General features: G+C 54.0%; 8 protein-coding genes across 8 annotated transcripts; 2 read left to right on the top strand and 6 right to left on the bottom strand.

Moving 5' to 3' along the window:
• Window positions 1-24: 24 nt before the first annotated feature.
• On the bottom strand, window positions 25-5,084 carry EV422DRAFT_540012 (7 transmembrane sweet-taste receptor of 3 GCPR-domain-containing protein). Its single transcript, XM_053071112.1, has 13 exons — window positions 4,434-5,084; window positions 4,132-4,361; window positions 3,787-4,038; window positions 3,515-3,727; window positions 2,851-3,427; window positions 2,744-2,789; window positions 2,318-2,626; window positions 2,158-2,252; window positions 1,560-2,081; window positions 1,365-1,485; window positions 1,057-1,283; window positions 622-991; window positions 25-543 (listed from the first exon to the last, which is right to left on the bottom strand). Exons 1-13 carry the CDS (start codon window positions 4,643-4,645, stop codon window positions 208-210), a joined length of 3,510 nt encoding a protein of 1,169 aa, XP_052922776.1. The 5' UTR covers window positions 4,646-5,084; the 3' UTR covers window positions 25-207.
• A 2,160-nt stretch (window positions 5,085-7,244) lies between these two features.
• EV422DRAFT_539989 (uncharacterized protein) lies at window positions 7,245-10,722 on the top strand. Its single transcript, XM_053071111.1, has 13 exons — window positions 7,245-7,741; window positions 7,861-8,026; window positions 8,120-8,317; window positions 8,396-8,492; window positions 8,583-8,688; window positions 8,759-8,807; window positions 8,896-8,932; window positions 9,005-9,098; window positions 9,181-9,238; window positions 9,312-9,370; window positions 9,438-9,552; window positions 9,638-9,879; window positions 10,000-10,722. Exons 1-13 carry the CDS (start codon window positions 7,566-7,568, stop codon window positions 10,289-10,291), a joined length of 1,689 nt encoding a protein of 562 aa, XP_052922775.1. The 5' UTR covers window positions 7,245-7,565; the 3' UTR covers window positions 10,292-10,722.
• Window positions 10,723-12,328: 1,606 nt separating this feature from the next.
• On the bottom strand, window positions 12,329-12,932 carry EV422DRAFT_206333 (uncharacterized protein). Its single transcript, XM_053065338.1, has one exon. It carries the CDS (start codon window positions 12,862-12,864, stop codon window positions 12,547-12,549), a length of 318 nt encoding a protein of 105 aa, XP_052922774.1. The 5' UTR covers window positions 12,865-12,932; the 3' UTR covers window positions 12,329-12,546.
• A 1,633-nt stretch (window positions 12,933-14,565) lies between these two features.
• EV422DRAFT_499675 (beta-lactamase-like protein) lies at window positions 14,566-15,701 on the bottom strand (the record flags this gene model as incomplete). Its single annotated transcript, XM_053068099.1, has 2 exons — window positions 14,566-15,421; window positions 15,493-15,701. Coding segments are annotated over 2 exons (1,065 nt in total), but the record flags the coding sequence as incomplete, so codon positions are not given.
• A 608-nt stretch (window positions 15,702-16,309) lies between these two features.
• EV422DRAFT_539979 (mitochondrial import inner membrane translocase subunit TIM8) lies at window positions 16,310-17,377 on the top strand. The gene is made up of 5 exons (XM_053071110.1): window positions 16,310-16,523; window positions 16,734-16,758; window positions 16,840-16,854; window positions 16,931-16,990; window positions 17,078-17,377. The coding sequence occupies exons 1-5, from the start codon at window positions 16,443-16,445 to the stop codon at window positions 17,158-17,160; spliced, it is 264 nt and encodes an 87-aa protein (XP_052922772.1). The 5' UTR covers window positions 16,310-16,442; the 3' UTR covers window positions 17,161-17,377.
• Window positions 17,378-19,303, bottom strand: EV422DRAFT_539974 (60Kd inner membrane protein-domain-containing protein). Its single transcript, XM_053071109.1, has 4 exons — window positions 19,022-19,303; window positions 18,001-18,937; window positions 17,793-17,891; window positions 17,378-17,713 (listed from the first exon to the last, which is right to left on the bottom strand). The coding sequence occupies exons 1-4, from the start codon at window positions 19,105-19,107 to the stop codon at window positions 17,462-17,464; spliced, it is 1,374 nt and encodes a 457-aa protein (XP_052922771.1). The 5' UTR covers window positions 19,108-19,303; the 3' UTR covers window positions 17,378-17,461.
• A 576-nt stretch (window positions 19,304-19,879) lies between these two features.
• On the bottom strand, window positions 19,880-21,014 carry EV422DRAFT_539968 (transporter Sec61 subunit beta). Its single transcript, XM_053071108.1, has 4 exons — window positions 20,818-21,014; window positions 20,586-20,749; window positions 20,112-20,176; window positions 19,880-20,037 (listed from the first exon to the last, which is right to left on the bottom strand). The coding sequence occupies exons 1-4, from the start codon at window positions 20,818-20,820 to the stop codon at window positions 20,018-20,020; spliced, it is 252 nt and encodes an 83-aa protein (XP_052922770.1). The 5' UTR covers window positions 20,821-21,014; the 3' UTR covers window positions 19,880-20,017.
• A 682-nt stretch (window positions 21,015-21,696) lies between these two features.
• On the bottom strand, window positions 21,697-23,550 carry EV422DRAFT_206117 (uncharacterized protein). Its single transcript, XM_053065337.1, has 2 exons — window positions 23,350-23,550; window positions 21,697-23,235 (listed from the first exon to the last, which is right to left on the bottom strand). The coding sequence occupies exons 1-2, from the start codon at window positions 23,399-23,401 to the stop codon at window positions 22,076-22,078; spliced, it is 1,212 nt and encodes a 403-aa protein (XP_052922769.1). The 5' UTR covers window positions 23,402-23,550; the 3' UTR covers window positions 21,697-22,075.
• Window positions 23,551-23,909: the final 359 nt, after the last annotated feature.

Genomic DNA, 23,909 nt, shown 5'->3' with positions numbered 1-23,909 from the left:
CTCCCAACGTATCACCAGGAGGCACAGGGCGTCTAGGTCAACGAGAACTCCATTCAATACAGTGTCTACTTCCTGTTCGACTCAGTACAGAAACTACTACGAAGCTTTGTTAATGTTTCCCAAATTTCACAACTACTCCTCCTGCTATCAGTTTTCGTGTGTCCGTCACCGTCACAACAACTCATGTCTCCCCTCTCCCGATCTACCTCAAACCTGCTCGTCACCATCCAAATTAGTCGTTTCCCGAATACTATGCTCCCGCTTCGTCCGTCCGACCGTAGATTTGCCCACAACCCCGTTCACGACATTTGCCGTCCCACCTGAACCCGACAGAGTCGGATTGTTTGTTGCTCCCCCGCCTGTAGCCCGACTGATAGCCTCGCACCAAGCGGGTAGTTGACCTTCACCGGGTAGCTGGAGGACTAGACGGGTTTTCTCAGCTTTGCCCTTGACGAGAACGAGATTCTCCGCGTCTTCAGCTTTAGGATCGAGCATGTACCCGTCTCTGCCTAGCAGGTAGTAGTCGCCTTTCTCTGGATGTTCCTATTGAGCACAACATGTTAGTTGAAAAGCTCCCCAGATGGCGCATTCCGCGAGTGCCACGGAATCAGGAGAACATACCGGATCTTTGCTGATGATTAGGAAGACGACGCCGGGTATGGGTGAGGGCATCAGCAGCGACGCCGTCACACCCACCCATCGCGTGAGGACGTTGCCTTCCAGCATCGCGGCTGCCACACCAACATGCACCGAGTTGGTCTTCCCCTTTGCAAATATAAGCGGCTTCTTGACGTCGATCCCAGCATTGTCCTCAGATACTTTCTCGAAAATAGCGGACTTGATGCGCGAGCCGAACAGGATTGCGGGTGTTATCAGCGACCCGACAATGATGCACAGGTGTACGATTGACCAACGAGCAATGAGGTCGATGTTGGGCATGAAGCCGGCGGCAATGGCGATGATTCCGCAGAAGAACATTCCGGCGGATGAGCTGAGAAGGTTTGTGATGATTAGCCTGAAGTCATGAATGCGGATGTAAAATCTTCAGGCACTCACAAGATAACGTAGAAAGACTCGGAGAACTGTTTGTCCTTGATATTCTTGGTCAAGGTGGCAACAATGACTGCGGCGATCAGCAGTAGCGCATTGTACATGATCAGCGCAATCGAGAAGCCTGTCTGCACTGATATCTTTTGTGACGAGCAAACGGAAAAGGCGCCGGTGGAGTCCTGCAGTTTCTTGGGCGAGGGAGCATCGATTCCCATCCACAATGCAAGGAGTATCTGAGGAGGATGAGAAGGTCAGTTCATGATGTTCGAGGTGCGGTTGACCCTTCGTTGAAGCAATCTGCCACCGCTGCTTACCCATTCGCCGACGACGACACCGCCAACATAAGTCAACATTGTTCCCATGCTTAGGGCGTTTCCGCGCAGCTTGGGGTTGAAGAAGATCTTGTAAAGACGGTAGTTCTTGACAACGGCCGGCCTACGAGGGGAGGATGAACACACGAGGATAGATGAGTAACGGAACGCTTCTGATCTGAACCAGCGGGTACATACGTGACGATAAGCGAGAAACCTGTGCAAAGCAGCCACAGATGTGCGGAGCAAGTCGCCTTCGACAAGCCAAACTGCAGGACGATGACGGACAAGCACCCGAGATTCGCACCAACGGTGATCAGAATGGACAACGCCGGCGTCGCCGCCCTGATGATTGGGAACCGCTGCAACGCCATCAACGCTACACCGAACCCTATCTCGCCCAGCATCGAAACAGCGGCCAGCGCCGCCAGGCCGGCGGTGCCTTGGGGCTTCTGCTCCAGCGACAGGAAGTAGGCCTGACAGACAGCTTGATCGGCGCCGTTGTCGCCTTGCACACAGGTCGCGCACTTGGTCGTGCCGGTTTTGGTGGTGAAGGTCCCGAACGGACAGGTACCGCAGGCGAGGGCATTGGCTGCTGCGGTGTATGTTCCCGATGTACAGGGGACGCAGAAGTCACCGTATCCGGTCAAACCGGATGCAGTGGGCTTGTAAGGTTTGGCGGTCGAAGCGGAGTTGATGGAGTAGCCAGGTGGGCACACCCTAGATTGGGACAATGTCGCATGTTAAAATGTGCTGGCGTGGTTCTAATCACTCCGACACTTCGAAGGAGACATACCAGTTTCGGACGCTGCCGCCGACTGTCACAGAGTTCCCAATCAAGCCTGCATTGAGCTTGATCTTCATACCGAGGTTGGTGATCGCCAGAAAGCCCTAAATACCGGCCATCAGGTAAGCGAACGGCGGAAGTGCAAGCCATGTTCCAAGAAGTCACCTACCGCTGCATATGGCGAAACATCCACGTACTCGGTCACGACACCCTGTCCCATAGCGACGGCAACTTCCTTGCTGATACCGGCTGATATCACAGCTTTGGGGGACACCCCGGAACCAGGAAGCGCCTGAACCAGAGCCGTGCAGATCAGCTCGTTCGTGCAGAAGTAGCCGTCGGGAGCGCCGCCGCTCTGCTTGAAAACTCCCTGAATCACGAGAACACCGGTGGGCGTATTGTAAGCATCCACCCGGATGTACGAGGAGGCCACAGTGATGCCGGCCGCGCCTGATGCAGTGAAGGCAGCAGCCATTCCCTATCGCGATGAAGAGATGAACGTGAGAAGGTTGAAGCTCGACACCTGTCATCAAGATACCCCGCTTGATCCCCGCCACCATAAATGAAAGGGCATCTGAAGGGCACACACACTCACCTGGCAACGCGCTTGCGTGGTGGCTGTCGTTAAATCGTCGATGGTCCTTTTTTCACATTAGGCCACGTTTGCGGTGAACATCAAGTACGATGAGAACAAGCACTTACATGCAGATGGGTTTGGTGACCCCGCGCGATAGCATTGCTTGGGCGGCGTCCCATCCGATTTGATAGTCGTCCGAACCAACATACAGTGCGTTCAAACGGGTATTGGCCGACGCGCCTCGGGTGCCGATGATTGCTACGGAAATGTTGTAAAGAGCTGCACGCATCGTGGCGTAGTTCAACCAATCGTCGCCGGGGTCGGTTGTGAGAATCCCTGCCGGGCATCCTGTTGCACCGGCGCTCGCGCATGGCGCCAGCTGGGAATCGAGCTTGGTCTTCCAGTCTGCGAGACTGTACGGCGTGCTGATGTATTTGTTCTGGAAGGTCATGCTCCACATCTTCATGGCGTCTTGGACGCCGAGGCCTTGTTGGCCGAGGACATCTAGCCCAAAGAAATGATTGAAGTAGACGACGGATGTGCTATTGGATGGAACGACATCGAGTTTCTCGAGATCGACTGCTGCCTGGCCCGCCGCTTTTGTGTCGCTGGTAATGAGAAGGGGACCTGAAGACACCACCGGTCCCGAAATGGTCTCATTTACCATCAACTTCAGATACATGTAGATTGATGGTACGAAGCCTGCAAAAGACACCTTACTTGTCAGCAGAGATTTCAGGATAAATGGCAGTTGATCCTCCAACGGATGCCCCGCCGCGCACCGCATACCTTGTAACCAAGTCTGCTGATGCGCTGCCACATCGACCAGAGGCGCCACATCGGCATTGTAATCAACCACGCCTTGCACGAACTTCCTGGATGGGGCTATTGCCGTCGTGTTTCCGGCAGCGCCTACGGCGGCGCGTACGACTTGTTGTTGGGTGGACAAAATCGTGTCGATGGTTGGGTTGCTCGTGAGGTACGACTGGAAAGTGTCCATGACTGAAGCCGCTGATCAGCATGGCGACTTCAACTATCGCAAAGGATAGCTTCACACTTACGATTCAGAATAGGGATGTTTTCCGTAGTACCCATCAGATAGTTGAACTGGTTGGAAGTGGCGCTGCTGTAAACGTCGTTGCGACCGAACGCTAGATTGAAGGCAGCGACCGCTCCTGCACATCGGTCTTGGAAGTCGACTCGACCGAGGGTTCTGAAGACACACACCAGCCGGGTCCCACCGCGCTTGATAAGCTCCTTCCCAACCATGAATCCTGCCTGCCAATCCACTTGTCCGACGTATGCGAAAGAGTCTACATTCGAACATCAGGAGTGAGGCCACGAATCAAACGGAAGGGCTAATACTCTTCACGCCGCTGTTATATATCAGCAGGGGTCGCACTTACTTAGAACCGACGAGTAATTGACGCCGCTGTTGTATAGCAGCAGGGGCATGTTGGGCGCTGCCAAGAGATTGCTCTTTATGGGCGTCAGCTGGGATGCTGCATCATTCAAGGTCGTAACCAGTCCGTCCGTCTTATTGGCGACTGCTTCAGCCCATTCTTGGATCCCATAACCTGTGCCGGTTGTGGACGCAGTATCGTACAGCGGGGCCCAGATCGTAACCCCCAGCAAGCTGACATTGGGAAGAATGAAGAGTCAGATCTGTCGTCTCCTTTCCACGCACCGCGACAGCCGAGGCACCTACTTGGACGCCGCATTGATTCCTCGCCACAGCGTCGGCCAGAAGTCGGTATATTTGCCAGAGTTGTATCCGTGGCCTACTACGGTGATCCGCAGATCCGCCGAGCTCTTGAAGAGCCGTGCGGTGGTGGGGGTCTGCTGTATGCTTTGGGCAACCGCGATTCCTGCTGCACATAAAATGGCGAGCCAAATCGCGGGAATGCCAGAGACGCGCATGAGTCGGTACGGGGGCTCACAGATGGTATTGTGGGGTATGTGGGGTATGCAAAGGCTTTCGGAGCTACAAGAGCTGCGATGAACGATGCTGAAGGTGCTTCTTTTTCGCAAAGTGCTGAGGTTTTGGCGCGAGACAGGACACCTAGGCCTATCCTTTTAAACCCTAGCGTGAAGCTTCTTTCGGAAGGCTGCCCTCCCGGTGTACGTAGTGCGACTGTCTCTTTCTGTCTCTTTGCGCCTCCTCCCCGCGAGATCAAAACATGGGTTTGGAATGCGAGGATCCCTGGAATCTCTATTTGAGGCCTGGATTCTGGAAGGATTTCAACGATCAAGTGCTTTTCTCATATGGCTATGGCCCGACTTCCAGAAACGCTTTCTAAAAGGGTAGGTAGAAGGGGAAAGACGTGCACAGTAGCCTCAGCGCTGATTGAATCCAAGGGGTTGGAGATTGTCCTGTGGCGAAATGTCTCGACCCTTGAAGCACTTTCGCAGGGCATCGTGCAGGTTTCCGATTTGACAGCACCCACCTACGCACTGTCAATCCAATTGTGTCCCCAGAAGGCCTGGACTGCTTGGGATGTGTCCCAGAGCCGGAGCCTATTGTCCCCAAGTGCAGAGAATAGCCATAGCGTCCCTTAGTTTAGATATGGTCTGTTTAACAGGGACACCAGGGACGGATACCAAATAGTAGCACACAAGGTTAAAATTAACTTTGCGCTATTTTGGTGCTTTCCGGCGTTTTATACATTGGACGAAAGCGTTCTACGGCAGGCGCAAAGCCGTTCGACGTAGGGAGGAAGACACTTCCTTCTTCCGCGTCCATGGAACCCAGACCGGCCTCCGGTGACCTCTCGATGCCGTTCGACGTAGGCAGGAAGACACTCCTTTCCGCGTCCATGGAACCCAGACCGGCCTCCGGCGACCTCTCGATGCCGTTGCGATGATGAAAAGGCGGGAATGTGAGGGGCGAGGACTTTTGGTCTCCAGGTTGCACACAAATTGACATGACGATTGCCAGGAGGTCAAGCAACGTCTTTCTTGAGACAACCTTCCCATACGCATATCCACTTGCATGCAAATCACTCGCCGGTGCCATGATCAAATGCTCGGAACTGACTGGCCATATACCAATGGATGCACCTTAACGGTACTAGGTGCATCCGACGGTGTTCTTGCTTTTACGATTCTCCAGCCACGCTTTTTTCTTGGTTTGGCGGCAATGTAGCATCTGTAAATCTCGTACTTCACGCACAATGAAGCCACGTTGTCCGGCATATCCACGCGTTGGACCAGCTTATAGCTCGGCTTTCCGGACGGCGGCGCCTATGGTCTTAGGTCTCTCGTCACGGTCGTCCTCGAAGATGCAGTGGTTGACGGATAGCAATTTCGACATCAGGAAAATCAGTTCATTGATGAGCGAATCGTTCGTACGCTTGGTGTCGCTCAATTGGTTTCCCATATTGTCGGAATAGTGGTGGCCACTCCTTCGCTGCCTTGCTGCTAGGGAAAGTGGCCCCGATTCCCTTCAGGAAAGTGCAAGACAAAATGCGTCCCAGATCGTTGTCGGAAAAGGCATGCCAGCGAAACTCCAACCCGTCGCACTCACGCGTTTGGCGGCAATTCGCCGAGGCCCATCGAGGCCCTCATCATACACACAATTCGTAAGTTCGCAAATTCGAGCTGTCTGAGCCACAGCGCTCCCACCTGCGTTCTACAGTACCTTTGAATTATCCGTCTCCTTCACATGCGTTTGTCCCTGACCATCGCATCGCCGATATCTGGCATTCCAAACCCAATTGCATACAGACTCGTAGCCGACTATTGAATTGTCATCGAGCTAACTAGGCGGGAGCGTTTGCACCAATTGCTATACATCTGGAACCTCTGTCGTTCCCAGAATCGCTTACGTCGAGCGAAGGATGTATGGAAGCCCTGGATGCTCTTGCTTTGCTTGTCCACGCTTCTGATATTTTCACGTCGTCATTAGGCGAAAGACAACTGAGGCAAGAACGGTGGAAGATCAAAGAAAGTCCCTCATTGAATGGCGTTGTCTCATAGTTGTCTCCATCAAGACGCCTTTGGTATTCATTCAGATATATGATATATATACCAACCTGACGCATGCCGAGACAGCGTGTCTTAGTTGAAAGTGACCATCGGCGTGAAGTACAGACAGCCAGCGGGCGAGAACTCGATCTCCGTGAACAACGGCGACAAAAATTCCGGCAAATATAGTACCGAATATGCGGTGAAGCTGCTCGTCAAAGCAGTTTGACACCCTTCTTCAAACGTTTTCTTCGAAGCAAAATAACCTCCCAACGCTCATCTTAGCAGAGTCCTGGTCCAGAACAGTGCCGCGTGTTTGTCATGCGATTGACCGCATTTCGACAGCGGTCACCGACTACACTCCGACCGCGAGATACGTTACGATGGTATGCCGACGCCCTTTCTTTCTCGGACGTTCTCCAGCCGTATTCTAGAAACTCAATTTGTATCCTGTGCGCAAGAAACCTGTCTTCTGGAAAAATTGCTGTCGTTAGGGTTTTCCACAGCCAGAAACGGTTGTTTCTGGAGCCATGCAAGACTGTCGCCCCGTGATTGCGTATAGCATTAAGTTTAAACTTGTCTCAAGGAGCTTTTTCAGTAAGCATCTACGCTCTGCGGAACTAGGTAGGCATTAGGGGGGCTGCACCACCTATTGTTCATACTTAGGTACCGACGGAAACCTTTCCTAATCAGCCTCGATAAACAAAGGGCTCTGCAAACCCACCACAAAAAGCAGCTCGCATTCCGTGGGAACGTCCCCTCTGCTCCATTTACAAAAATTTCTCCCTGCTGGTCAACAGCCCTCCTTTCAAGAATCGCCGGCCCTTCATATTGAATTGTTCTCATTCCGCGAGAAAGGCGAAGTGTAGCAGCCATGAAAGACACCTTTTCTATTTCGTTCCTGTTGTGCATGATACGAGGAGTAGCCGGAATAGTCTACCCTCTCCTCAACAGAAGCTTCCAGCCGCCGGTTGGAGTACACCCCATCAAAAACGTAGACTTTCCTCTCCTTCGCCATGACTATTCATCATTGGCGGGTGTTCCCAATAGGTGAGTGAAGCATTGGTTATCAGTCGACTATCTCATATCGGGATGGTTCAAATATCACGCAACTGTGTCCGGCTACTGGCTTTTTCTCATTACTTTGAAATTATTCTTTGATTATCTAGCGCGAAGTTCCATGACCCAAATGTCATGGGCATTTGCCGCCTGGGCAGCTTTAGCAGTGACTATGAAGCGCTTGACCCGTCCACGTTGTCGAATCCAGCGTTGGCTTTAATTAGCATCGCCGACGCATTTGCGGCCGGATGTCCTCGCTATCAATATCTGGGCTATGTAAGTTGAATGCGGTCGGAAGTAGATTCGCGTTCCTGTCAATTCATGTGTGTCGATTCGTGTCAATCCCTTGTGTCAATTCATACATACTAGGCGAATGGCTGGTACCAAGAGTGTCCCGAAGGAACAGACGTTGCAAGGATGCTTCAGCAACCTGGGTTGCTTCCTTGCTCAACAGCGGCAACCCGACCTCAGCTCGCTCTTTGGATTCAACTAGGCCCTGTAGACCCGTGGTGTTGCCATGATGTGTATTTTGGGACGCCGACTCCAGCGAACGGATACAATCCGGAAGTAAGTACAAGGCAAACCTGAATTACAAAAACCACGCTTTGCAAATGTCTGACCATGCGGCATTTTCGGATGTCACAGGAGATGCAATCGATTGTTCCTCAAACTGGCATCTCGTCGGAAGATGCAATGTACTTCTTCTTCGCCAACAACATATCCTATATCAACGTCACATCTGGTGAGATTGCATAAATTGAGTGAATGGCACGGAGCTTTCCGTACTCAGAGGGTGGAACATCTCACGATCTTTACCAATCTTTTGGCCTAGACGATGCGCATGAAATGTATACCAAGATTCTCAGGTCGAAGGGATTCGACTTTTACATGATCTTCCGACAAGTAGTCAGCCTGATCTATGTGGTAGTTGAAGTCGGGTATTTTCACGCAAGCAAGCATCGTAATGATCACTGAGAGCGCCTGATGTTAAGCGAATTTTTTCCCTAGGATCATAGTTTTGACAGCTCGTCATGAAGGGTTTCGAATGAATCTGAAGGTATGTTATGTTTAGATCTTCAATCCTTTCGGATGACTTTCTGCTGATCCATTTTGTTGGGTGTCCATCTGTGTTTCTTCCCGAATAGTGGGGCGTTCTGATTGGGATCTTCCTCATGACGCTGAGTATGTGGACGTCGCCGCAGCGAGCAAAAAACCAGTCCTCTTACTTCCGACCCTGTTTCTTCTACCTTCAAGTGATGACGGCGCTGCATGCATTGTTCCTGGCTTTCAGATCAAACAGTTATCAGTTACCTACACATGGAACTCCCACACAGATTAGCTTGATGTGGTAAGGGGATTCTTTCGCACCTCTCGTCCCGAAGAAAGCGGGGATTGCTGATGTAATCCACTGAACCTCTCGTTCTCTCTAGCTTTGGATTTATGTTCGGCTACGAGTCATTGTCGCTCATGCTTTTGAAATGGTTAACCGTGAGTACCCTGGACTCCATGGAAGGTCCTCTGATGGAACTTTCATTCACATGGAACCCTCAATATTCCGTAGATATCTTCGAATCGCGGAACTTCCACCACACGCCAGAAGTACGCGCTGACGACGTACAGGTATATATATATACGACGCGTTTTTGCTGAAGCTAAAAAATGCGTTCGAATGACGCTTTGGTTTCAGAGGTTTTATCTTCCTTTCTATGGTGTGGTTTCCTGTCATCACATGTGCTTGTGTCGTAGCCATCGTGCGAGCGGCCGCGCTAAATAGTTTGGATGTCTTGAACCTGTTCTACACGGTAATGTTGCTACTCCCGCCCTACTGTGTATTTATTCTCATACACCGTAACTTCATGTCCTCACTGTGATACGTTTGCATCTCAGCTCTGGAACACCCTATCGGGGTCACTGGCCATCTCCCTTTTCATGCATGCACTGGGGTTCCTGTTCTCCGGCTACCGCCTGACAGCCTCCCTGAATAAGGGCAAGCAGATGCAAGCTGGACAGAAATCTGGGACAAAGTCGTTTCTGGCTACGGCCGTAAGGGAAGCGAAACCGTCTGTCCCGAAGGCCAAGAATGGTTTGACGGAGACTGTGAGAAATCTGATGATTGCCGTTGTGTTTGGGTATGGAAATGTCTTTCAGGGATGCTATCAGGTTTGCCTGCGTACGGGCTACCGTAGCGCTGGTGCACCTTTAATCTTATCCAACTGACGGCAAACATTTATCGTCTTGTATATACATAGGTGGACCATCATGGGCATCGAAGTGGCGCTCGGGTGGGGCCTCGGGCTAGGCTCACGATACGGGTTCTGGGGGTCGTTCGTATTCTTTGACATCTGCATCGCGTGGATTGCCGCCGCGTCGTACGCCGCCATGTCAGCTGGCATGATGGAAACGGTGATTGAGACCCATGCCGGTTCACGAAACAAGCACACGCAGGGATCGCGAGACAAGGATGGGCCGCGCTCCACCCTACCTCGGGCTTCGACAACGGCAAAAGGAGTGACTATGGATGAAGCGGACTCTGAGGTTTGAGAACCCTTGTTCCATGAGGGTCTTCTATCGACGGGAGATGAACTTTTAGTGCATCGATTTGAATTTGAGACATTCCTGTTTCCCGCTTGGTCTTTCAATGATATCTTGTCTTGATAAAGAAGGGGTGCTTTGTGGCGCTTTCAAGCAAGAAAGGCATTTCTTTCAGATGTCCGAAACTTACTGTGCTTCCCTCCATGTATTAGGTCCGTTGCCAGATGCTGGTCACCTAAGGTGTCACGACCATAGCAGAATCCTCGAATTCCAAGTCCTATTACAACCTAAATAGCTAGCTAAGTTCGCACACGGTTGCACGGCCAACTCGAAGGCCAGCCGCGTAAAGGTGATGCACCCTGTAACAGGCGCCATCTAAAAACCAAGGGGGATGATGGTGAACTAAGGAGAACTTAGGAGGGGAAGGATGCTATTGGGGGCGCGGGGGGGTGCACAAATAATCAGAGGGATTAAGGATTGGGCTCGCAAGGCCAACGGTTCATGTCTGGTCTGAACCCGTTATACCGGATATGTGTAGAGGAAGTAGCGAAAGTTGGCCCCTCCTTGAATGTCTCTGTCCACCATGATGGGCCCTAGATCTAGATCTTCATGCCGCTTGCAGACTCGAATCCTTCTTGTCTGCCAGGTTGCCAGTAGCGTTGCAGTGTGTGACAGCCTGTACGTTGCTTTTGATGGCGCATCCACTTCTTCTTCTGTTTGCACTTGTAGAATCCGAGTTTTGAGACTTCTGTGTCATGGGGTTCCACAGGAGGCCCATCCTCTTCATAACCGGCGAGGCTGATGTAGCAGTTGGGAGCGGTTCCTTTCTCAGGACAGATAGTAATGTCGCGCCCGGCAACAGCTAGGGCCCCTGCTAGGCTTTTAACTGGGACCGAGCGGTGAGGTCTGCGCCAGCCAGGGTCCACGGTGAAGTCCCCAGCCTCAAAAGAAATCACAGGCTGGTGGGGTAGACTGATTGCCTTTTCAATAGCCGGATGGATCGGATGATTCTCCCGGGGGGCACCAGTTCCATCGTAGTGGTAATGGTGGAGTGTACGGAGTCGGGCTTTAGCGTGTTGGGTGAAACCGGCGGGGTCGGGTAACTCCGCAAGGAGCCGAGAGGTGCGCAGTACACGCGCTGCGTTCCTGCCATCGGCGGGTGATGGGTTTAGCGCGAAAATGGAGGGTCTGGTCATTGGCTTTGAACTGAAGTCCGGGGAACCCATTGTCGCGCCAGAGTTGAATAATATCGAGGTCAAGAATGTAAGGGAGGCCAAGGATTATGTCCGCACGTATAGGGGCGATGACGAAGGGTACTCTGGAAGGTTTATGAGGGATTCGTTCCTCCGTAAAGACGGATAGGTCTGCGCAGACCATCTGCATGGCGCCGTAGGATCCGGCTTTGTCACCCAATGAACCTCAAGGGCGGTAGGGCGATCGTAGGTGGGGAGAACATGTCGGGCAACGAATGAGTTGCTTATGAGGAGGGTGTTACACCCGGTGTCAATGAGGATGTGGCAGTAGATACCGCCGACACATCGGTGTACCAGCAACATGTGTTTGTCGATGCGAGGGCCCGGGCGATATTCCGGGATGGTGTCCTGCAGCCGGGGCATTGTGGGTCTACCCGAAGTATGGGACGCCGAGATGCTGCAGATGCTCAGGCCCGGGGAAGAAAATCCACACTCCTGATGGACTCCTGCGGGCTCGGTGGTTCCTCCGCAGCCATCGTCCTCCGCCTCGGAGATTTCAGTGGGTGCTGCCGATACCCTGGGTCTGTCCGGGTTCTTTGAGCACGCGCACGCGTAGTGGTCCTTACTTCCTCCCAGTTTCACGCGCCCCGCCGGGTTCAGGTGCGTACTAAAAGCGTTGCGCACGTAATCGCACACCTTTTCCAGCTCGGCAGGGATTTTCTGCGGGATGAGATATACAGTCAGGTAGCTAAAAGCTGTCTCTCCTTCTAATTGAAGTCAATGACCGTTCCACAAGGCGGAGAGACGCATCGGCGGCACTGACTTAATCTCGAGGAGAGACAGCTTTTTGCTACCTGACTGTACGTAATTCTCCTGCGCGGGCGCCAGCATTCGTGAGCGGTATTCTCCGGCGTTTCCGCAATCAGACCTCTGCCGATGATCCTGTGCCACCTCCGCAACAGATCGGGAGTAAACGTGTCCATGGCGGGGGCGTCGGTGGAAAAAGGTGCGGAAAACACAGACGCTATGAGGGTCTGCAGATTGCGCGCGTTGGACCGTTCCTATCGTCTGTCAGCGGAGACCGCGCCACCAGCATTCCTTCCAGATATTCGATGGTGGGCCGTAAGGAATGATGGCCTCCCCGGCAAGGAACTCTCGCAGGTACATAGACCGATAGTATTCCGTGAAACCGTCTAAGAAGGTCTTCAGGGCGGGATTCTCCACAGCTGTTTTGACCTTCCCTTGCAATTCTGTGACCGTGCTCAGTAGCTTGTCCAGCCCACACGGATCGGTATGCGGCGATGTCCCCCATGGACACCGTGACCGTGTCCACCACCTGGGTGCCGAAAAGAGAGAGAGCAGGAGAGCACCGGTGGCTGTGAAAGTCATCTCGAACTGCTAACGTAAGCGGTTGCAAATCAATTAAGTCAAGTGCCTAAGCGACAAGACAAGACAAGACGCTTCTTCTCTCAAGAACAGCCAGTACCTGCCGCCGATCAGAACGGACTCCCACCCCCCAGCACGATCGCCGCACGCACAGCATCCACCCACCCAAACAATGTTCAACCGAACAGCCTCCCGCTCCTCCCGGCGCTCCACTCCCCGCTTCTCAAAACTATCCCACGCAAGATCCGCCCCCGCACCAGCATCTTTCCCATCACCATCATCCTCCTCCCCACGCTTCTCAACAGCTTCCGCCTCCGCATCCTCCCAACCACCACCACCACCACCGCAATCCTCCTACAGAAAAACACGTCATACCCCGGCTGCGGGTGCAGGCGCACCGAACGCAGGCGTGCAGAATGGAATACGGGGGATGGTTACCTCCACGGTACGTCCCTGTCCCCTATCCCTCCTCCTCCTCCATCCCCCCCCAAATCGAGGATATCTGATCTGATTGATTCTGCTTCTCATTGATGATTTTTTAGACCGGCCAGACAAGCACACTTGTCTTTGCGCGCACGCTCACCGCCGGCGCGCTGGTGAGGGCGAATTACTGGCAGGTGGATGATGACTTTTGATAAGGGGACGGCGTACTGTAAAGAGGCGACGGGCCCGTGATAGTGGGCGGGGAGGTGTGATTCTGGCATGTGGGTGGGTGTACGGTTGAGGGTGGGGTGGTGGTGGTTGAGGGGTGGAGGGAGGAGGATGGGAAGTACGAATGGGGGGATGTGACGAGGGACCATGATCTTGGGGTGTGAGGGACGAGGAGGGGGTTGTATTTTTATTGTTGCGGGAGAGGAATTGCAGAATTGATCGAGGGGCATCCCAACTCTATCCGTGATCTTTACGTGACTGGCGTTTTTGGGATCTTTGAGTGTGGTGGGATCAACTGCAGGGTGCATCGACGTACGCAGAGTCAACCCACACCCACCGACCTCTCGGAGAGTGTGCATCAAACGAACATCACAGAAAGGAAGAAAAGGGATCGCAAGCAGAAACGTTTCGATCCCTCACCGGCCCCAAAAACACATTCCGGACGTTCACGCAGTGATCACAGCTTCCTTCCACCCTTTCAAACTCTTCCCAACGCATTCAATCGCCACACGATACTGCCATTTACATTTTACCCCTCCTAAAACCGAAAACACAGTACACAAATCCAACATACATACAGTACTGTACAAAAAAGCAAAGAAAATCATTATCTACCCAACCTACGGACAAACTCTGCGACAAGAACAAGACAAAAATCGGGTTCTTCGTGCTCGATGTGATAATATTTGCGTGTGGGGGATATTTTATGAGGCGATTGCTGGCTCCGGTTCTCAGGGCGTGTCTTTATCACGAAGGATTTGGAGGTTTTCGGGGCAAAAAAACAAAAATAGTGCTGACTGGCGACGGGATGCCCGAACGGCGACATGTCCCTGTCGTTCGAAAACCCTTGATCTGTGTATTCCCCTCTTCGCGATTTGCTGTGTATGTAGGATCCAGCGGGCGGGGGGTTGGAAGTATTTAAGCGCGTCTTGAGAGTTTATGACGACGTGGTGGGTGGCTGGCCGGGGTTTCTTTCTGGAGACAAAAATCTTCGGATGGCGTATCCGAGTCGAATGTGGGCCGTGGGGGGCAAGGTGTAGGGCGGCACATCCCTTACTCCCCCCCCACCCCGACCTCCTCGCCACGTAATTTCACCCGCAACCCATCCCAGGCAGGCCGCACAACAACCCCGTTGCTCCACAACGTCTCGTCCCGCTCCAGCTCCCGCTCAAGCGTCTCGTGCTCGACCCGGTGCGAGAACCCGACGAGGAAGGCGCGGGCGGGAGGGGTTGTGTTGTGCGGGAGGATGCGCAGGATCTCGGTGAGGGATTGGGGGATGGAGAGGTGTGATGCATGGGGTGTGTCTTCAAAATAAAACGAGAGTTTGAGTAGAGAGATAAGAGGAAGAAAAAAAATGGCAGGAAAAGGGGGGGGGGGGGGGGGGAGAACAAACGACTTACAATGCAACGCATCCAAAACCAAAGTGGTAACCCCCCTCATCTTCTCCCTCGTCCGCTCCGGAAACGCGCTCACATCGCTCACATACGCCAACTCCCCAAACCTAAACCCAAGACTCATGAACGGCGTCTCCTTATCCACCCTCCCATGCTCCACCTCCAACGGGACAACCTCCAACTCCCCAACCACAAACTTGTCAATCCCGGCCTCAAACACATGGAACCGGAGACTCGGCACGTCCCCTCCCCCTGTCGCCTTGCCCTTGTCGACGAGGTAAGGGAACGAGGAACTGACGACACCCATCGTCTGCGGTGAGAGGTAGACGTCGATGTGGTCCTGCACGCACAGATGTTTACCTCCGATCGTCCATTGCCGTAAGTCGTCGAGGCCGAGCATGGCGTCCGCGTGGCCGTGGGTGAGCAGCACGGCGTCGATTTGGCGGAGGTTGTGGTGGGTGAACCAGGTTAGGGAGGCGTCGTAGAATGTTTTACCGCAGTCTATGAGGATCGTCCTGATCCCAATCAACCATGGTGATGTCAACATGTGTGTGATTTATTTGTATCAAGGGAGAGAATACGATACCTCATACGACCGTCGGAATGCATATAGCGCACGACGGCGCCCGTATTCCGCCGGCGGTTCTTGTTGTACACCGGCGTGTTGGGCACGACGCCTGCGCGCCGGGGGATGTTCTGCGGCATGGAGACTTCGAGAGCTGCGAGACAGGTTTTGCAGTCGGGGACGTCTTTCGTGAGGCAGTATATGTTGGGGACGTTGCCGGATGTGCCTGTGCGGGAGGAAAGAGAGGGTGGGGTGGATGGGTGTGTGGTTCATCTATGAGGCCCGTGTCCGATGCCGCGACGGAGGTGTGAATGAACGCCCCGCATCGCATATCCCACCGAGAAGAAGTGTTCCACTTCCATCCCCACATCCCCCCTGGCTGCCTTCCCCCACCCCCAAAACATACCAGTCCCCAAAAAGATAATCTCCTCCACAACCGCCCTCGCCCCGCCCTCCGGCAGCTCATGCACAACTCCATTCGGTAACCCTCCTTCTTCCACATCCTCCGCTAGCCAGCCATCGCCAGCGGGGGTTTCGCCGGTGGGTTGGTCGGCCCAGCCTGTGGGGATTGAGGGGTCTTCTTGCATGGGTGTGAGGGACAGGGGGTGTGGGTTGGGCGGTGGGCGGTGAGGTGATGTGAGATGAGGTGTGATGTTAAAACTTGGGTTGTGGGCTGAGGTTTGTGAGAACTTGGGATGGAGTGTATGGAAAGGTCTTACTGTAGAGGAGGTCTTTGAGTGGGGGTTGCTGTCCTATATGCTAAGTGTGGAATGCTAAGGTGGAATGCTGGGAGATGCTGGGTGGAATGTGACGGCGACGTGAAGGTTTGGGTCCGACTCCTCGCCTCTCAAGTTCTCAAAATTCTAGCACTTCGACAACGGACACTTTCTCACCGGAACTTCGCTGCATATATAGTCTGCACTCACCCTCCGTCACAAACCTCCATACACCCCCACTTCCAGACCGAAAAAATGGCCTCCCTACCAACCGGCGATCTCAACCTGGACGAGAAGAGCAAAGCCGAACTCATGACATTCGTCGAGAACGAGCAGGTACGGGGAACGCTTGGGGAACGACAACGGAGAAAGACGTTGGGGGGGGCTTGGATAAGTCGATTCGTAGAAGGAGACCGGAAGTGGTGGGAGCAGTTGGGACACCCGCCTTTCGAGGAAACACCAGGACTGCACCATCCATACAGAGGGGAGAACCGACGCTCACTGTATGTTTTTTCCTATTTTCCTTTCCGTCTCTTTTTCGCATAGCGCCGGGCAAACTTCCAAGCAACAGGTATGGGCCCTCTCTTTCGGACTGATGCAATCGGATAAGAAAGCTAACACACCTATTTGACCTCCGCCTTTCCGCCGACAGTACACCAATACACGGGTAAGATGTGAACTATGTCTGACTGTTGCAACTCCGTACCACCCAAGACTAAAAACCTTTCTTCCCCGCCTCTTAGACACATGCTGGGACAAATGCATCACGAAAGTAAAAGCCGCCACGGATAAGTCTGACGAAGGTACATACCTGAATATCTTTCGCGCACGGTTATCGTACGTCCAAGGGACGAAAAGCGGTCGCTAACAACACATTCCTCCGACTGTAGTATGCTTAACCAACTGCGTCGACCGATTCTTAGATAGCACCATCTTGCTCCTCAACTCGCTGGGAGCCCAGCAGCAGCGTTGATAGAGGTTGGTGGTCTAGAAGATAGATGCTGGTGTCAATGACACGGGGGCGTATTACTGGGGAAGTCGCGATATGGATCTCACGCGACTTTGCGATGAGATGTCGGCCACGAGTCACGACAAGGGTCTTCGACAGTGAAAGGCTCGTACACGCCTAGGTCGGCACTTATTCACGAGGGGGAATGTTTAAATACATGCACAATACATACAAATGAACACATGAATCTACATCTACGAACAATCTGTCCTAAACCCATAGCGCTTCGACACACAATACCGTGCGCAACGAACTCTATGTTACGCTACAGTCCCCTCCTCGCATTCGCAGCCCGCTGCTTTATCCTCTGCCCCGCCTTCGCCGCGGCCTCATCCCTCGTCTTCCTCAGCTGGGTCGCGCTCCTCCACACATCCTCGCTCTCCTCCGGGGTGGTCGTGACCGATGTGGGGGGTTTGACGGCGGGGATGTCGAGCATGGCGCGGATGGCGTTCGATTTGAGCGCGGCGACTTGGAGGACGCTGAAGGAGTTTGTGGCGATCCAGTACATGAAAATGCCCTGGGGGAAAAAAGACGGGGGTGTTAGTTCCCGCTGTGGGATGTCGTGGACAAAGACATTGGGGCAAATTGAGCCTTACAGCTGGCAGGTGGGCGGTCAGGGGGAACCCTAGCAAGGCGAGAACGCGGAAGACGTTCTTCATTGTGCCCGCCATGGGACGGCCAGCGTCCGCGCCGATCTGTTGGGGACAATCCAGAAGCGTCAGCAAGCTCCCATCCGGCATTCATCTCCACCTCACATCTCCGGCAAAAAGCCCAGCGAACACCCCAACATCACAAACCACCCACCTCCATAGTCAATAACATCCCAGCCGTCGCAATCGCCGGCAAAACATAAGTAGGATCCGCCAACGTCAAATTCGTGAACCACGCAAACCCGCCCGTCTCAAACCCCGGCACGGGCGCCAACGCCATTGCCCTCAGTCCAAAGAAGACACAAATATACACGGGTGCCTGCGCAAACGCCCACAAGCCCGCCAACGGGTTCACGCCCGCCTTGCTGAACTCCGCCTTCATCTTCAACGCCGCGGCCATTTTGCCGTCATGATCGTTGTTGGCGCCCGCGCGGTTCATCTCCTCTTGGAGGGGTTTGATGATCGGTTCGAGTCCCTGCATTTTCGCGGCGGTGCGGTGCATGCGGAATGTTAGGGGCAGTAAGGCCACGCGGAGGATGAGGGTGCCGGCGACGATGGTGGCCCACCAGGGCAGGCCGGTGGTGACGTAGATGGCTTCGAACATCTGTTGCGCGAGGCCGGGGGGTGTCCAGCCTCCAAGCCCGATTTGTTTGAGGTCGCCAATGTGGGTGATTGCTGATAGGGCGGGTTGAGTTGCGGCTTCTGCTATTGCGGGGTTCGTGATAAAGGAGGGGGTGGCGGTTGATGCGGTTGATGCTATTTGTTCTGCGCTCACTCCTGCTGGCGCTATGATGGGAGGAGGTAAACCTGCAGGCGGCGCTGGTGTAAGAGCAGACTGTGCTCCCGGAAGCAATTCTGGCGTCGCTGAGTCGTGCCATATCGGCTCTTCGGCACTGCCATCAGTCTGCGAAGCGGCCAGGTCTTTTGGCTTGGACGACCAGAAAAACGTCCGAGCTGGTGCAAAAGACCTTCCACCATTCCCCGTCCCCGTCCGACCTATTCCCAGCCTGGCACCGCATACAAGTGGGGACATTCTTTGTAATGGTATCGCCGTGAAGTTCCGTGCGAGCGCCTTTGTCGCAGGCCGTGTCCTGTGAAGGTTGTGGTAAGACAACATCGTTTTCTTTGCATGCTCAGATAGACTTCCAAAGACTAAAGAAGGTTTGAGGACTTACCATGCGGTTCCGAAATTCCGGGGAAGGGCCCGAGGGCAGATCAGCGCCTCGAACACCTGAAGGGTCCTTGGATGTGCCTTTGACATCTTTGGTAACCCTTGCGATATCGTGGTATACGGCTGCTGTCGCTGGAAATGGCAATTGCGTCGTGCAAGTGGTGGTGTAAAAGCACGGAAATTCAAAGGAGATTCAAAGCAGGGATGTGAGAGCACGCCGCGCGTAGCCCAGAACCCTAACCCACAAATCGCCAGACTCCCAGCGTCCTCATCGCACGCGACACTCACCCACATACAGTACATACAGGTTGGATGTTCCTGTGGTTGTGAGGCGGCGACCTCCCAAGGGTCCGGTTTGTTCCTCCGGTTTGTTTCTTAGACCGTCCAGCTGCTGAAATCGGCGAATATCGAGGATATGTTGAGCGCCGGGATACGCGATCGGAGGTATAACGCGGATCAATCTACAAGTTGGCTGTTTTGCTCGAAAAGTTACGTTCCCAACTCTCCCTTGTTCGTGAATAAGAGACTGATGGATTGACGACTTTTTTTTAGGATGAAAGGCGACTCTTCCCTCTTCGCCAAATCCATACCGGCCGAAAAGGCGCAGCGGAAGAGCGCCGAGGTCGTCTTGAAGGGGATCAGGGCGGGGTCGCCTCAAATTTTTGGTTCACCCCCCTCACGAAGCCACAAACCCTTCATTCATTCCTTCTGCCCCCGTCTCAGCCGAACGTATGCGTGAGGCCCAAAAGGGGGAGATATTTCTTTCATTGTATATATATAAACGGGGATATTGGAAAGAGGGTTGATTTGTGTTGGGTCTTCATGTCCCCGTTCAAACTCGATTGGTATGAAACCCCCCCCCCCCCGCCCATCCCGTTTGAGTTCCTCGTCTAGGCGAATAGTACACACGTGAGCAAGTCCAATCTGGAAGATCGACCTTGTGTTGGGGGCTGTGCGCTGATTTCGAGGCGGTCGGTGTTTGCCGGTTTTGGGCTGCTGTTTAACGCGTGTACTTTCCGACTGTGAACGGAGGGGAGGTTTAGTATTGGAATCATGTGGAGGAGGAAGAGCGTATAGACGACCGGGGCGCATACCAATGTGCAAGATGAAAACTGAAGCGATGAAGGTCAGGCTTCCGACGAGGACGGTGACGGGGTCACTGTTGAATGAAGGAAAAACGGCGGATTAGATAACGAGACGCGAGCGCAAGGGGATCCGAGTTCGAATGAGCGATGCGAACGATGTATGCCATGTGTGGTTTGTTGGGTCCATGGGACGAGCGAAGAAGAATTTGATTGGTTGATGGGGTGCCAAAGGACATCCTGCTCGCTTCGCTCGCGACCATAGTGACGAGCTCGGCAAGAAGAAAGAGATTGCTCCCGGTTCGCGTGGAAAACCTCCCCCTCGGATTCCATTCCGCAAATAAACCGCTCGCTGTCGCTCGTGATGTTGTCCGCGCAGACATCGCAACTGCGTGGGTCGTAGATCTTCGGCTTCCTTCATGCACCCCCTTCCCAACCCGTCCCCCAAAATCCGCCATCCCCTCGGGGTCAATCCCCTTCACTCACACTTTGATCCCCGGCGAGTCGTCAGTGTAGATACGAAGCATGCCACCTGGCCCTGCGGCTGGCCTGCTCGAGGTTGACGATCTGGCTGCGGTGGAGGAGCCTGTTTGGCGCCTTCGCAGGCCGGCGGCGGTCCTGGGCACGACGGGGGATGCTGCGGAGTCGGACTACGAGGGATATATTATCAGTTTCGCCAGGGTGGGGTTGCTGCTGGGGAGGAGAAGGGTGCCTTTACCATTATGGAGTTTGTGTGCGAGAGCGAGTTATTGATTGCGGCAGCTTTGAAGGATTAGGGGCCGTGCTCCAAGGTGACAGCGGGAGACGAGCGGCGACGTGTGCGGGATGTGGAAATGGGACAAATGGGACATGCCGCTCGCTGATTCGCTGCCGTCGCGCAGTTGAATGCCGGTCACGTGTGTGCGTCTGTCCGTGTTCTCATGTCGGGGAGATTTAATTGTGGACACTCTTCTTCCGAAGGGTTTGTGTTGAGACCGTCCGTTCGCACAAAGACCCCAGTCCAAGATCGCTCCCTCAGGAAACTCAGCCCCCCCATCGGTCTCACCCATAACGTATTCACTTGTATTTCATATTATATCTCTTTACTTCTACACGATCCAAGACCCGGGCTGGCCACCCGAGCTCTCGGTGATACATTACATAAGGCGCCAAGCCTCATGGACGCCACGCAAGCCCCACTGGCAGCTCATATATAAAGCTGTCAGTTGAGCGGCTGCTGCGAAAAGCTTCTTACTTTTTTCTTAGGCGCTGCTATGAATACCGGCGCTGCTATTCGATGTGCAGTAAAAGAGTTACTTGTTGTGAATAGGAACGCGCGATGAGCACTGTTAAAGTACCCGTGAGGCCAGAGTCCACTGGAGAACACGCTCTGGGACATGTCGCGTCGTTCTCCAACTAGACCGGACAACCCACATTACATTGCTGGGCTCAAGATCTGAGGTCCAACATGTGTTGTCCATGTAATGACATCGGCTTCAGTCGTGCATCCGGCTAGTTTATACAACGTGCTTGTGAATGGAACACGTAAAATATAGGAATCCCAATGCTCTCCTGCGGTTCAAGACAGGAAACGATCCTACAATACGGCTGCAGTTGGCGAACACTCTCAAAAAGATCCATATGTCGCGGACATTGTTTCCATCCTCAGGCCTGTGCCAATAACCCACAACGGTCGGCGAGGTGGAATCTTTCATCAATTTTCGCACATCACCGGGTGAAGACACGGGGGTTACATTCTGACCTCACCTGCGGACAGGCGCTTACCGAGACGCTTCACAACAGCTATCCATTCGCACGATACACAGAGACACTACGCACCAACAGGGCCAAAAATACAGAGCTACAAAAAAAAAGACCCCAGCGCACTTCCTCCACCCTCCACAAACGTACATACATCACCAGCCAATCCCCAAGAATAACTCGCATCCAAAAAAAAAACCCTTGCCCCCCAAAAAAGTATTTGTCCCCACTCAAACTCACCACTTTGCCTCAACCTTCCCCCAACTCGGATCCACAGCGCGGTACACCAGTACAACCCCGCTCCGTATCTCCTCCATCCTCACCACCGACCTCACAACACCCACCTCCAGCCCAGTATTCTGCTCTACAACCTCCCATACAACCGTACACCCCGCACCACCCCCACTCGACGGTGGTAACACCCTCACGACCACAGCAGTATGCACAGGCGTCCCCATCGTCACCGTATACCCCTTCGGACTCTTAAACACCGCTTCCGTGAACTGCAGAATATCCCCGCGGGCGACCAGGCGCATATCCCCCGATACAGAGAGGGTGGAGGATTCGGACGTTGTGGACACGGAGAGGATGCACGCGCCGTGGGTGTAGCCTAACGAAGGCATGGCGTTGCACGCGCGCAGGGCGTCGTGGGCGAGCGTCCAGCATTCGCCGTTGCCGACTGTGGTGCCTATGCGGGCCTCGCACCATGTTGCGACCGCGTTACCGTATTGGGTTGCGAATGTGGTGAGTTGGAAAGGCGTGGGTGGGGTGGGTGGGGGTTTATGACGTTGTTCGGCTTTTGCGGTTGATATATCGTCGTTTATCCATGTGATTTTGAAGTGGGAGGTTGCGAGGTTGGGTTTCCATTGGAAGGCTAGGATCAATTCGTTCGTTGTTTGGGTGCCCTTTCGGGAGCGCGAGGAGTGGTAGCTGTGGTAGGCGGAGCGGCCGTGGAGGGATGGGGGTAGGGTTGGGGGGGTGTGGGTGAACCAGCCTGTTGAGAGGGAGAGGTCTACCTGGGATGGGGGTTTGAAATCGGAGAAGGGGTAGGAAACGTAAAAGGGTTTGTCGGCTGGTGGTGGGGCGGGCGAGGCGGAGCGGGGAGGGGGCCGGGCGGAAGGGCGGGAGGGGGGTTCGGAGGGCGGGGTGGGGGTCGTTAGGGGGGTGCTGGGGCGGACGGTCCTTGATGGTTTGGAGGGGGGGTTCGAACCAGTGTTCGGGTTCACGTTGGAGACTGCTGTTGGCTGGTCCGGCTTCGGGCGCGCGGAGACCGATGATGTGCCCGTCGTCTGATACACATTCGGACCCCTGGCCGTCGAAGCATGACTCTGCGCACTCTGCGCCCTCAAATCGCTCTGCACAAACGGGTTATTCGCAAAGACAGACGTTGCCGTCGCTGGGGTGGAGTTGTGAGCAAGATGATCTCGCGATGAAGCTTCTTCTCCCCCACTCCATCGCGGCGGTGAGGATTTTGGGGGTTGCTGTTGTTGATCCTCAAGAAAAGGGTTACCTGGCTTCGCCCAAGAGGGGGTAGTTGGCGGGGGTGGTTGTCGTTGGGCCATATTCAGTGGGAGGTGTTTCTTCTGTCGCGGATGGCGCTGCGTTTCGTTTTACCTGAACCCTACGTACAATATGAACCGAGCATAGTGAGTGAGAGCGAGCGACGAAACAGTGAAGGTGCAGGAGGACTCTGTGCGCTGTGGTGGGGGGGGGGGGGGGGGGGGGGGGCGGCGTACTGGGTACTATGTAACACTGCAATGTGCTGGTGGCAGAAGGAGAAGGAGAAACCAGAGGAGGAGGGGCCGCCACCAGACAGAGAACAACCGCGCAAGTCACGTGAAGTGCGAAATAAACATTGCGGCGGAGAATATAACACCAATCAACAGCAAACTACAGTACAGTACCCCGTCAAACTCTCGCAACGCCCCTCTCTTCCCTCCACATCCTGCAAAACAACACTCCCCGTTCTCACCCCTTCCCCATCCAACCAGAGACATTCATCAGCTTGTGTTAGAAACATGAACGCTCACCTCTACGCTCTGGGATCTGCCTCCGTCCTCCTCCTCCCGC

The sequence above is a fragment of the Fimicolochytrium jonesii genome (assembly GCF_025526975.1).
Source record: "Fimicolochytrium jonesii strain JEL569 chromosome Unknown EV422scaffold_25, whole genome shotgun sequence".
NCBI lineage: Eukaryota > Fungi > Chytridiomycota > Chytridiomycetes > Spizellomycetales > Powellomycetaceae > Fimicolochytrium > Fimicolochytrium jonesii.
The sequence above is the reverse complement of the archived record's forward strand: the minus strand, read 5'-3'. Positions and strand labels throughout refer to the sequence as shown.